Below are 13,005 nucleotides of genomic sequence, written 5' to 3'. Positions count from 1 at the left end.
TTGTTTGCTAGATATGCTTGTGCCTTTGCTTGTGCGAGCATTTGTGTGTGTGTGTCTCTCTGTGTGTGTGTGTGTGTGTGTGTGTGTGTGTGTGTGTGTGTGTGCGTGTGTGTGTGCGCGTGTGTCCATTAACTGCTTTTACTTACTCTCTACACTCCACCAGTGTAACTCCTGTCTCTCCCACACAGGGGGTAACTTCACCCTGGCCGAGCTGGGAGTGTGTGAGCCGACTCCCTCTCCGCACCCCGCCGCCGTCCCCTACTGTCCCGACCTGGGCCTCCTCCAGAGGGGCTACTCCCTCAGCGCTGGCTCTGATGCTGACTCGGACCCCGAGGGGCCGCTGTCTCCAGAGCGCGCCATCCAGTTGTGGGCCGGACGCGGAGGGGTCAAGTCCCGCCGCAGCTCAGGAGTGTCCAGTCGCGAGAACTCGGCTCTCACCCTCACTGACTCAGAGAACGACAAGTCGGATGACGAGTCAGGTAGGACATGGGACTCAGGATGGTTTACAGGCCCGTTAATTTAAGAAAAAATGAGATGGGGAGCGAGTGGGACTAGATGAGGGAGTGAGAACAAATGGGGGCGGGTGCACAATTGTGAGTGAGATGTCTTCTTCATTTTCGTCGAGGAAAATGAGGAAGACAGTCGATCGATTTGTTAAAGTTTGTCGATATTGTTAAAATCTGTAGACCTTTTAAACGGACAGCCATAACATGAATAGAGAGTTGGATTTATTGATTGAGTCTGTTTCTGATCTGAAGAACAGCGGTTGGACCCCCGTGGGGAGCCAGACATATTTACGTCAATAGTACTTAACTGGAGCCCTCTAACTCTTCTTATACAATTATCGGTTGAGATGTCCCCATAGGTCTGTCAATCTTCAAAAAAAAAAAAAACACTCCAAGAATTTATATGGGAGATGGCAACACTGGACCTGTGATCCATCACCAAGATGCAGTCAGATAGAAGATCTTTACTTTTCATGTGCATCCTCCTCTGACTCTGCCAGCAAGTGTCAGATGTTCCCAGAGGAATCCCCCCCCCCCCCCCCCCCCTTTCCTCTGGCAACTTTGTTTATTGCCAGCTTCCCATTTCCTTGTTAATCCTGACGCAGTCGTAAACCTGTGTGCAAGCTTCTGGCCAAGGTGTCAATAGAGGTTAATGAAAAGTGGATGGAAGGAAAAGCAACAGTCTAATTAATTGAATTCTCAGCAGCCACACGTATCAGCTGTGGATCAACCTCTGTTGGACTGCGGGCCTCGGAATCAGAGGAAACTTCTGTCGACTGATCAAACTACTCAACACCTATTAAACACGTCAAGAAACACCTTCCCTGAGTTGTGCCTCTCATCCCACCGGCCGATAATTGCTTTGTGGTTAATTACCAAGCTAATCTTGCAGCCACAGATATAAGCTGCAGACGCCGCTCCCGCTCTCTCTGTCTCAGGGCCAGGGGAACGCCACCGAGCGCTCCGTTTCCAGACCTTGTAAAATTACCTTCTTAATCCAACTCTATATTGTGATAATAATTTGCCTGCAGTATGATGTCGCTTAGTGTTGATTGTTGAGAAGATCGCTTGTTGTTTTTTCTCCCCGTTTCCCAGGAGAAACTCTGTCAGAAAGTGTTATTCTTGCATATTTCCATGCTCCTACGGCCAAGCATTGGCTTGTCTGTTGGTAAAATTCACAGCGGTTATCGTGCCGAGCATGTGTCAAATCAAAGTCAATTAAGTTAAATGACTTCCAAAGTCTGCATTCTGTGGAAGCGTTTCGGGAGAACCTGCGGCTCACACCTTCGGGCTCGTCTCGTGGTTTCACAGACCGGAGATTTAGATCAGGCTTCAGCGTCGCTGTTTCTGCCAGCGTGAAGAGATCAGAAGCTCCGAGAGAGTCTGATAAAAGGACCACGTGTGTGCGTGTGTCTGATCAAGTCACTTCGCCGGTTACCTAGCTGCTCTGAATGAGAGAAATCTAACCCCTCGCTCATGCATCGTCCTCCAAACAGAGCATCAGATTTTGAAGGCATATTACACCTCAAAGTGCCCAAAGGGCGGATTTAACTCTCACCAGCGTGTGTGCTAAGAATGCGTGTGTGTGCGTGTGCACGTGTGTGTGCGTGTCTTCCTATTTACTCTATTGTCTATATCGCCTGTGAGGGTGTGCATGAGCCCAAACCTTGCGTGTGTGTGTGTGTGTGTGTGTGTGTGTGTGTGTGTGTGTGTGTGTGTGTGTGTGTGTGTGTGTGTGTGTGTGTGTGTGTGTGTGTGTGTGTGTGTGTGTGTGTGTGTGTGTGTGTGTGTGTGTGTGTGTGTGAGAGAAACAGCAGCAACTTGAGTGTCAAAACAGCAGGAGGAGGATCTGAGGCTCTAATAATAGAGATTGACAGAAGCAGACAGAGAAACAACATCATAAACACATGCTAACAAATCAAAAAGACGGTGACGTGCTAAAACACCAAACAGCTCACTGCACAACTCTCATCTCGCTGCGTCTCTAACAAGCTTCAGAAGTCTCACTTCCACTTGCGTCTCCTCCTCCTCCCGCTCTTCGTCTCCCTCCTCTCCCACCTCTCGTCTTCATCTTTCAAGGCTCTTCCTCTGTCTTCTCTTCACTCACGCTGTGCGTCTCACCGTCCCTCGTTATGCTCCTGTCAGTACCGCTTCCCGGTATGACTGACAGGTGTCAGTTTGAGGGTCCAGGGTTCCCCTTCAGGGCAGGAGTGTACACGTGGATGTGCTTGAGTGGCCTATTGCAGAATCCTCGACCGAAAATAGAAAGCCCAGAGAAATGGCGGCAGACATCCTAAACCTCAGGGAAAGTACTATTTGTGTCTGTGTCTGTGTGTGTGTGTGAGATGTTATTGTGAAAAGAACAACTGGCTGCAGAAAAACCAATGGATACATTCTCAGCTTTCTTTTACATCACATATTTGATCTTTAATTATGATTATTGAACTACAAAATTGAGTCCAAATTAACAACTTCCCTTCCATATTTTAGGTTGCCAAAAAATAAACGTACAATTTTTCTATGTTTGATTTTGGAGGAGTTGAAATGTCTGGAAAAGAAACAAGTCAATAACAAATTAAAAAAAAAGATCGTGATCTTTTGGATAGATAGCAGTCACTCCCAGTGCCTGGTGCCTTTGCTAGTCTCAACACAATTAGCACTGCATGCGGTGCACACAGAATGTAAACAAACATAACTCACACAATTGGAGCAGATCATTTTGAATACACCTTTTGTGTATTGATTGTTTTGATTGTTTGCCAGAAGAATCGTAGAAATCAGGATTCACGCAGCACTAGTTGTTGTTGTTTTTCCCCCGCTCTGCTTTAGATGGCATCTCACCATCTTCATCAGGGCATGCAGTTTGTACAGTTGTCATGGAGATGGTTCAGATGTCATCTGATGTCAACATGCTGACCAAAAATATACTCCCGCTATTTTGATAGGAGCTGCAGAGAATCTTTAATTTGGATAACTGAGTTTATACAGCTATAAATAAAGTTACTACAATACGACGCCATCATCGCGATATGATTTCTCTTTAATTTGCTGAAAAACAATCAGGATTACTTGTCCAGCAATGCACACACATATAGACATACATATCCGTGCACGGATTGAGACACAGAGAAACTGAATTACACTTTGAAATACAGCGGCACCGTATTTCGGTGAACGTGTACAATCGCCTCTTTCAGGAATGTGGTTCACCTGTGTGGCAGTTTCCTTCGCAGATCTCTGCATCTGTTGAATCTGTTTCTAAATTAAATCTCAGATTTTTGTTTTGTTTTGGGGTTCTTTTTTTCCCTTTCATTTACTGCTAAATTCCAATTACCAACAAGTATATAAAGCCTGTTAAATGAGTTTCCTAAATGCAACTCAGGGGTTTCAAAGTTTCCCTACATCTAGCTTTATTGTCGAGTATTGAATAAAGACGCTTCGCTTTTATTGCCCCTTCCAGACACTATTAAAATAAAGAGACTAGAACGTTGACTTGGCAGAGCCAACACAAGTTTCGTTTGCACAAGCAACACAGTGAGACATACAAATATGGGCATAGAGAGAAGCATTGGGAGATTTCATTTTGGCAAAGTGAAGGGAGAGATTTACTGTCACACTGTGCACTGCCTCGTAAAATGTCCGTCTGGAAACACGGGCAAAGAGAATGGAAGCGCTCGTAAATTCCCACCGCGCTCCCTGATGGCTGCATCCAACCCGCATTGATCAGGAAGGTGAATGATTAAAACATGCATTAGATGAAATAAGATCAGGCGCTGACATTGATCTAAACCTGATGCCCAGTGCCGACTTAATGGCCACAATCCATAGCCCAGTGCTCTACGCGGGCTGGTGTGTGTGTGTGTGTGTGTGTGTGTGTGTGTGTGTGTGTGTGTGTGTGTGTGTGTGTGTGTGTGTGTGTGTGTGTGTGTGTGTGTGTGTGTGTGTGTGTGTGTGTGTGTGTGTGTGTGTGTGTGTGTGTGTGTGTGTGTGTGTGTGTGTGTGTGTGTGTGTCTGTGTGTCTGTGTGTCTGTGTGTGTGTGTGGGGTTCCATATGCCTCTGTGTTTCCCGCTCATTAAATAGCAGTCTGTTAAGGAAACAGGCCGAATCTAATTCAACTTCAACATTGTTTTCCGGCAATAAATCTTGGTTTTACTCATACAGCCGACTTTATGACACGCGCCGGTCGCTCACCGCGCAGCCGAGGCCCCGCCCATGTTGATCAGCCGCCTTCAGACTCTGTCACCACCCCCCCATTCCTCCCTCTGGCTCAATCCCTCCATCTGGGCGACTGGATAATAAATCACAGGGTCGTATTGTGACGTATGTGACAGGATGTATTAATCTCGTAATTAGAGAATGAAAAGGTGGCGCTAAATTTAGTCTGGCCTTTCCGCCTAACCGTGCCCCCTGTCTGGGCGTGCTCAATTCCCTGGTTTACCGCACTGGGTCCCTCTTAATTTTTTTCTTCCCTCTTAGAAGCTGTTCTGTATATTTACATGTAACTTTTTTTTTGTTGTTGTTTTTATACAATGCAGAAAAATGTTCAAAATGCATTAAAACATCTGCAGTGCAAAGTAGTTATTTTTTGTGGTAGCTGGCGCTGTAATTATGATTTTCAAAAAGCTGAATCGGGCAAAGTGATTCCTGATTAACTAATCAAATCTACTAGCACAGGTGGCAGAGTGCCTGCATCCACTCTGTCCTCTTTATTCTCTATTTTTTAATCCCACCCCAAATCAAACTAAATCAACAACATTCATGTCAACTGACTGTTTTTTCTTTTTCTTTTTACTTAAGAGAATATTTAAAAAGTGGGAAAACTGAAAGGTTTCAACATAATCACGCTAGATTAACCAAATGTTTAATTGTGATCATTTTGGTTTTGAGTTAAAAAAAAATCCATATATACTTTGGAGTAGAAATTATGATGTCAAACGGTGATTGCAAGACTCTCTTTTTTACCACAGCAAGTGTCAACACCGGCAACTTGGTCCACGCTGCTCCCGTCGATCAAATCCAAGCAACGCTTATAGAGTGGGACTGGCGGGGTCCCCCAAGACCACTGCTGTCCCCTCGGGGGTCTCGGGGAGAGTGCGTGAGTGGGAAACTCAGAGTGAGAGCTGGAATGTGTGTTAGGAGGGCTGAGGGCATTAGCTTCTGATTGAGTTTTCAGAGAGCAACGTGGGGTGCGAAAGGCTCGACAATGGTCTAACAGAATTAGTAGCTTGTGATGAATGGTGTGTGAGAGCAGCACTGACAGCTCGCTTTCACAAACACACACGATCGCGCGCGTGTGTGTGTGTGCGCGCACGTGTCTACACACTTTACCCACTGGTTCAAGGACTTTTTGTCCATGCAGCAATACGGTGGAATGATCAGAGTAGTGATGGGCACACACACACTTATACACACGTCCTCGGCATGTATCCGTATGTATGGGCTAAGTCTAGGGTTCTGAAAAGCCCCTTGCAGCCGGGATCAATAAAGATTGGTGTATTCAGAATAGTGAGCACAGCCCTCATACATGCTCACACGCTGAATGAAAAAGAAAAATAACATCGGAAGATTTTGTTGTGGATCTCTGACTCAATAAAGACACTGTCGGACCAGAGCTGGTATTGCAGTGAAGACCGAAAATACACACACACACACACGCGCGCACACATGCATATAGGAGCTGTGTTTAATAAAAGCTCCTGGGTTATCGATCGCAGTAGATGGATGCTAACTCACATTAAAGGGAAGGGAGCCTGGAGTGGCAGAGAGAAGAAGAGCAGAAGGGGAAAACATGAGCGCTGAATAAATGGAAATGGGGCAAGATGAGGAGTGGACGGCATTCGCGCGATGCGTTGTTTGCGTGAACTCGGTGGTGTAAAAGCAGCCACAGCGGTTGCGTCCGCAGCGAGGGGCATCGCCCGTACAACCCGCATCACTGTCGGGTGTAAAAGAGTCGCAGGAGCGCATGAAATATCGCTTGGCATTGGACTTGTAACTAGCTGACGACTGTGCTTCTGTCCTAATCGGGAATTTAGTGAGCCGTAATGGCCTCTCATGCCACGCTCAGACCTGCCACACAAAGAGGGAGAGATAGGGAGAAGGAGCACAGAGAGCAAATTGAGAATTCTCCAGCCAATTATGAGTGATCATAATGGTCAGCGCTTTGCCTCCTAATGAAGGCTGGAGGTATAAAACTGAGAGTACGAAATGAGGAGGAAAACCGCATGATAGGAGGGTAGAAGACCACATTCACTTTGTCGGAGATTTTTTTTCTTCTTTTTTTTTCCTTTAGTCGAAGCGTAGTTGTTTTTTTTATCCTGTTTTCACTTTTATCTTTTTTTCTTTTCACCCACTCATGCCTTTCCTCCTTGATTTGTCATAATCTTCATTTTTTGGTTTGTCTCTTTTCACCTGCTCTTTCTTTCTCTCCTCCATTCGTCTTCCTCCAGCTTACCTAGATGATGAGGAGGAGGATGGGGATCCGTTTGGAGACTATGTGATCAGTAAGTCACGTCCGACTCCAGCCTCTTATACCCAACCCATTGCAGGCCTATCTGCTTGTACAGTACAGTATGTGATTGTGTTTGGTGTGCTTTCCCGCCCTTTGTACTGTATGTGCGTGATTAACCATATTGTCTATTAGTCGATGTTTTTATATGAAAGAGGACTCAATCTAACATCTCCTAACGGGGCTCCCGCCAGGAAACTGCGACATTATCCCTCAAAGGCTTGATGTTTTGTTTTTTTAAGTATGATTGCACATAATCCTGTAATTGTTGTGATATCCACATCTCTACGAGGAACATTATATTTCGCCCAGCCCGATGATAAAAGTTGATTTAGCGTCGGGGTGAAAAGGGGGAGCCAGAAAAATATCTGGTCGCTGTACATTACTCTTGTGCTTCATCTGATACATGGCAAGGCCATTGTTCTTTTTCACACGCCTCATCTACATTTACGAGCTCCTCTCATTATGATCTCCTTTTCATTAGCACACGTCCAACTGGTTAATCTCTTTGCACTTGATCAGAGAAAATTTCCCAGAGGGTGCTCCCCCCCTTCATTATTGGAAAGTCAGCCGTATTTACTTGTGTCTCCGAGATTGTTTGTCTCTATGAGCGTGAATTAGTGTTAATGTTTGTGTTATTGGGCTGTGGAGTTTTCATCCGTTTTCATTAGTAAGATCAGAGCGGTTGGGGTGACGGAGAGCAGCGTGTGTGTGTGGTGGAAAAGAAGGAAAAGAAACCTTTGTGTATGTTAGGGGGTGAAGGTTATAATTATGTTTTTTTGTGCCGTAAGGTTTGAGTAAGAGGATTCCTGTTGTACAAATCATATACATGTTAATCTTTATACGTGAGGTCGCTGCCTTTAAGCGAGTAGAAAGGAACACATTCATGCACCGATACAGTAGCAGCAACAAGCCGTGGACATGTTGGAGGGCAGTCCACTTGGGAACATCCATCCATCCATCCTCTACCGCTTTATCCATTCAAGGGTCATGGGATGGGCTGGAGCCAGTCCCAGCTGACATGGGGCGAGAGGCGGGGTTCACCCTGGACAGGTCGCCAGCCTATCGCAGGGCCTACTTGGGAACATGCAGGTGTTAATCTTCTTCAAAGCACTTTTGATACAGAGATGCACAGACTCAGGGACACACTTTCACAGCAGGTGAACTCGCACATACTGCAGATAATGAAGTTATACAGATATACGTATGTGTGTTGCTACGCGGCTTCATTTATTCCTGCCTACGCGTGTAAGGCTGATGAATAATGGGGTGTAATAACACTGACATTTCTAAGTGAAACTTCTGTGAATATAAATTCACAGACTTCTCTCTTCTGGATGATTTAAAATCCTTATATGAGGCAAAGTAATCACAGCTAATATTTACTGATTTTAATTTCCCTCAATGCCCTATTTTATTACTTTCTGTCTGTGGAAACGCGTCAGAAATTGTCTTCTATGCACATGTCTCCTTGGTTTCTGGTGGTTAAATATACTCACCTGGAAATGAAATGAAATGTATTTATTTGCCATAAGGCATATACAGTATACAATACCTTGGAAGGGAAACATCTCCACCTTTATTGTATTATGATACATTCCCTGCAAGAATAGATAGAGGTATAACGCTGGGTTACCCAGGGATGTACAATACATAATATATTCTGAGCCTAAGAGATACATTCATCCTTTCACATAGATGCACTGTCAATGTCACGTATGTTTGTGAGAGTGTAAGGTATGAACATATGTGAAAGTATGTGTGTGTGAGAGGAGAATGTAAGTATGTGAGTGTATTATGTCCTGCACGGCTCCTCACACTTGATCCAGAAAAAAGGATTTTTCTTAAGATGCGTCTCTGACAATGAAACTACCTCGCTGATACTGATACAGTGCTATCAATAGCCAGGGGCCTGACAACTACAAATCAAACACTTTCATTATTTTCCCCACTTCTGCAATTATTAAAGCATTATTTCATTTTCGTACATTTCCACGTTCCCGGCTCTTCGGGAAACGTTGCTTTTTCCAACAAGCGCTGCCCTGGCTTGAAATTGAAATAAGTTCATGTGAGATTTAAGGTCCTTTAAGGTCGACTCAAAAGTGAGGAAAATGTATAAAACAAGAGCAGTTTACTTTATTTAATTTCTCCCAAGATGACAACATCTACCAAAAAACACAGACAATAATAATATGACGGATGCAGAGCTACCAACTTTGTCAGACATTCCCGGAAACTGCTATGTCCCACAGAATTGCGTCCAGACATTCTCCGGAGTTTGACGTTCACACGTGACGAACGCAGCAGGATCATCTCCGGAACCTTCTGTGAATCCTCCGGAGATTTTCCCGCTGTATTCTCGCATGCGCGACGTCTGCGGACATTCGCGCTCTCACGTGCAGCCCCTCTGGAGAAGTCCGGGACAATGTCCGGCCTTCAGCGTCCGAAAGCAGCTTCTGTCACACAGCTGCCTTTTCCAGACAATGATAAATGCCCCGCCGGCGACTGTAGAGGACGCCAGGCTACACCCCCATCAGTCGTCCGAGCTGTGTTGGTGCTTGATATACTGTACATAAGTGCAAAAAAACTGTCATGGCCGCACACCAACTAAACCATATAATGTTTTCCCCATCACAAATCGATGACATATTGTTGAGGTTGTGCAGGGTTTTGTTTTGGGGGTTTAAATGTATCAAAGTGTCTCTCCTGGGGATTTCACACATGCGTACACGTAAGTTCATCGGTATCCTTCACCCACTGCTACACAATAGATGCATGGGAATTAGCACAGCCTTCGTATCATTCGGTTGGAAGTGTACCCGAAAGCCAACAGCTTGTCAGGCAGAAATGAAACGCAATTAAAAAAAACGTCATAAACATCAACTCATCATTTTACAGAAATAGAAAATCTACCACCTACAAAAGGAAACAGCATCTGTCTGTCTGATGCTCTATGCTGCTCTCAGACATCACTGATCACGTACCCACTTTGTTTGTTCAATAGTTTCATTAATACAAAAAGCGAGAGCTCTGAGAGAAGAACTGAGCACCAGCAATATACAATACATGCTACGGAGCCGATGCATACAGTCGCAGCACTGGTTGAAATGTTTTCAGTCACGTTCACAGTATAAAATAAAAGGAGATTTGAAGGCTCGTGAATAAACAGCAGTGTGTGGGTATTTTATAATTATTGTTTTCCCACTGTTCACGTTTGCTGCCCATCACAATAAATACTATAATATTCCACATAGATATTTTATGCACGGGTGATAGAGGGAACCATAAGCTGTAATGGACAGACTTATTGATCTCAAGAAATATTGTCTGGAGTTTTATAATGCTTCCTTTTTTTTTTCACTATCATCCTTTTATGTCTGTGGGGCTTAAATCGCATGTTTTATAAAAGCCAGTAAGTGCTGGGTATTTTAATACGAGCCAATTAAATTCATATTAATTAATGTGCGTTAACCTTTTCTTCCCTGCACACCCTGTGGCGCGTCCATCACTGTAAACTCTAACCGCTCCGGCCGAAAAAGTTTCCATCTGATGCGGCCATAAGTGATGGCGGCGTGCATTTGAACATTTCACCCGGTTCGTGTGAGACACAGCCTGAGTTATCTGCTGGGACACGCAAACAGTGAAGACGATACGTTGGTTCTTGCTAGACCTAAATTTGAGGCTCTTTGATGGAAAGTTCTACGAGGGAAACTTAAATGGTTTGTATAAGGCCTACTGTAAATGCGGTAAACAGAGTTTTATGGGATCAGATCAGATCGCCCGTTGCCGGAAGATGCAGAGGTATGTGAAGACATTAAGTGTTTTGCATGGCAGCAGAGCACGGTATAGCAGGGGTAACAGTCTGGAGACTGCTGACAGATCACACACTGCATTTGTTTTATGGGAGTTTGCCGCCGTGGTGTCCTGAAGAAAAACCCTGTGGGACAAGTAGTAAAAAGCGTACGAGCTGTGGTGAGAAGCAGAGGGCGATTTTTACGAGAGCAAATCAGAGTGAATGGAGAGGGGAAGCTGTGGGAGACCAGATATCATTCAGGGGTTGTTTTGTGTAATTTTTAGGCGGAGCTGTTCCAGCAGCTGTCACTTTATTGTTCCGGTATACAAATAAAAAAGAAATGAGAATCAGCATCATCATTAGCAGAATGGAATCAACTGTGCAGTTAATAAACCTTCATAGTCCCTTTTTTTTTTCGTGCATTTTAAAAATAGAACACATCCCGCACATATTCATCGGAAAAGAGGGAGAGAAGAAAAAAAACCCTCAGTTACCCTTTGTGGCCCTGTTAGTCTCTACATCAACATGTAGCAGCTGCGCTTGGTGTTCGGCGCTTCCTCCTCCAGCGGAGTGATTATGACGGGCTGATTGGTGCTTTGTTTTCTTGGGAATGAGAAGATCAATGTGGGGCTGATAGCAGGGGCTGGGCCGTGAGCGGGAGAGAAAGGGTAAGAGGGGAACGGGGCCTGTTGAGGCATTGACGCTCTGGAGTAGGAACCAGGGATCAAGGGACTTTAGGGGGAGGAGAGGATGGAGTTAAAAACAGATAGAATGAGGACAAAGCCGGGAATGTGGGGGGATATTATTAGTGGATCGCGGGGATAGGGATGGAAAGCGACGGATGAGAGGGGGAGATCCTGATTTAACAGTGCAGTAGAAGAGATGGCCGAGGATTAACATTCTGTGGCTGTCTGCGAGCGCTGGGATAATCTCTGGTGGCCTGCAGAGCACGGTGGGAAGTCCACCACTGCCATGGGGGTAGAGGTCTCTCACCAGGCGCGTGCGTGTGTGCGTGTGCGTGTGCGTGTGCGCGTGTGTGCGTGTGCGTGTGCGTGTGCGTGTGCGTGTGCGTGTGCGTGTGTGTGTGTGTGTGTGTGTACGTGTACGTGTACGTGTACGCGACTGTGTGTGTGTGTGTGTGTACGCGACTGTGTGTGCTCATGTGTGACTATCGGCCTAGGTGTGGCAGGTGGTAAGAGGTGCTGATTCCGGCCTCCTACCAAGCAGCGCCCTAAGCAGCTTGATGGATCCGCCCCACGAGGGCGTTTTTGTCCGTGTCACAATGGCCCTCAGTTCAGAGCTGGTTCATCTACTGCGCTTCATTTTTAAAAAAAATTTAAAATTTCTGATCTTAAAGCGGAATCGTGGGCAATCCAGCGTAACGAATGCAATGTTTTTTTCGTCGCGTATGTGGTATGGAGTCGTCAGTGGATAGCTCTTTACAGAGTTTCTAATCCATATTGATTTCTGCTCCATGCTGTCTTATCGAATGGAGCGCAGTGCCGCGGTGCACCACACAGCATGGCAAGACATGGCATGGTGTTGCCTTGCAAGTCTCCGCTGGCCAGTGTTTGTTTTTGCGTGCAACAGAAACGGAGAGTGAGAGCGTTGCCTGATACATAAATTCAGTCCTGTGGCCAAATTGCTAAATTTCCACTATGGGATGCAACCAGGGTCTTCGTTGCACACACGCACACACCTACAGAATGTAATTTATAGGTGGTGATGAACGGGACTGAAAGACTTAAAGCAGCAGGCTCTCTCATGAGCCTGAAGCTTGTAGGCAAGCATGAAGTACGTCATATGAATTGCTCTGATGGGACGCTAATCGAGTGGTTCATCTCCTGCTTTTCTTTTCTTTTCTTCAAGTCCCGGTAACTTTCTAAATTTAGAAACATGATGAACGGGGCGGACATTGACGGCGGGGATCACATTTTTCCCAATCTGTTTGAAGTACTTTTATGTAGTTAGGTTGAAATAGAAAACAGCTCAGTTTCCCGGGGGAACCAAACCAATATATATATATATATATATATATATATATATATATATTTCTTCACTGTCAATTTCCCACAAACATATCCTAGTTAGTCAGAGGTTGGCGTTCACAGTGTGTATTAGACTAACTTTATGTCAGGCATCCATGGTGCTGCTCACGGTCTAAACCTCAATTAGGTACAGTGAGTACCGAGCAGAAGAA

At 45.2% G+C, this 13,005-nt stretch overlaps 1 protein-coding gene across 4 annotated transcripts in view; it reads left to right on the top strand.

The window, feature by feature from the left end:
* Positions 1–13,005, top strand: part of tenm2a (teneurin transmembrane protein 2a) — a 197,783-nt gene that overhangs the window by 64,886 nt on the left and 119,892 nt on the right. For all 4 annotated transcript variants that reach the window (XM_047334499.1, XM_047334498.1, XM_047334501.1 and 1 more), the window contains exon 3: positions 189–479. In XM_047334499.1, the coding sequence (XP_047190455.1) occupies positions 189–479 (291 nt within the window). The remainder of the gene's footprint in view (positions 1–188; positions 480–13,005) is intronic.

This window comes from Scophthalmus maximus, chromosome 9 (genome assembly GCF_022379125.1).
Source record: "Scophthalmus maximus strain ysfricsl-2021 chromosome 9, ASM2237912v1, whole genome shotgun sequence".
NCBI lineage: Eukaryota > Metazoa > Chordata > Actinopteri > Pleuronectiformes > Scophthalmidae > Scophthalmus > Scophthalmus maximus.
This window is presented reverse-complemented; position numbering and strand designations above follow the sequence as displayed.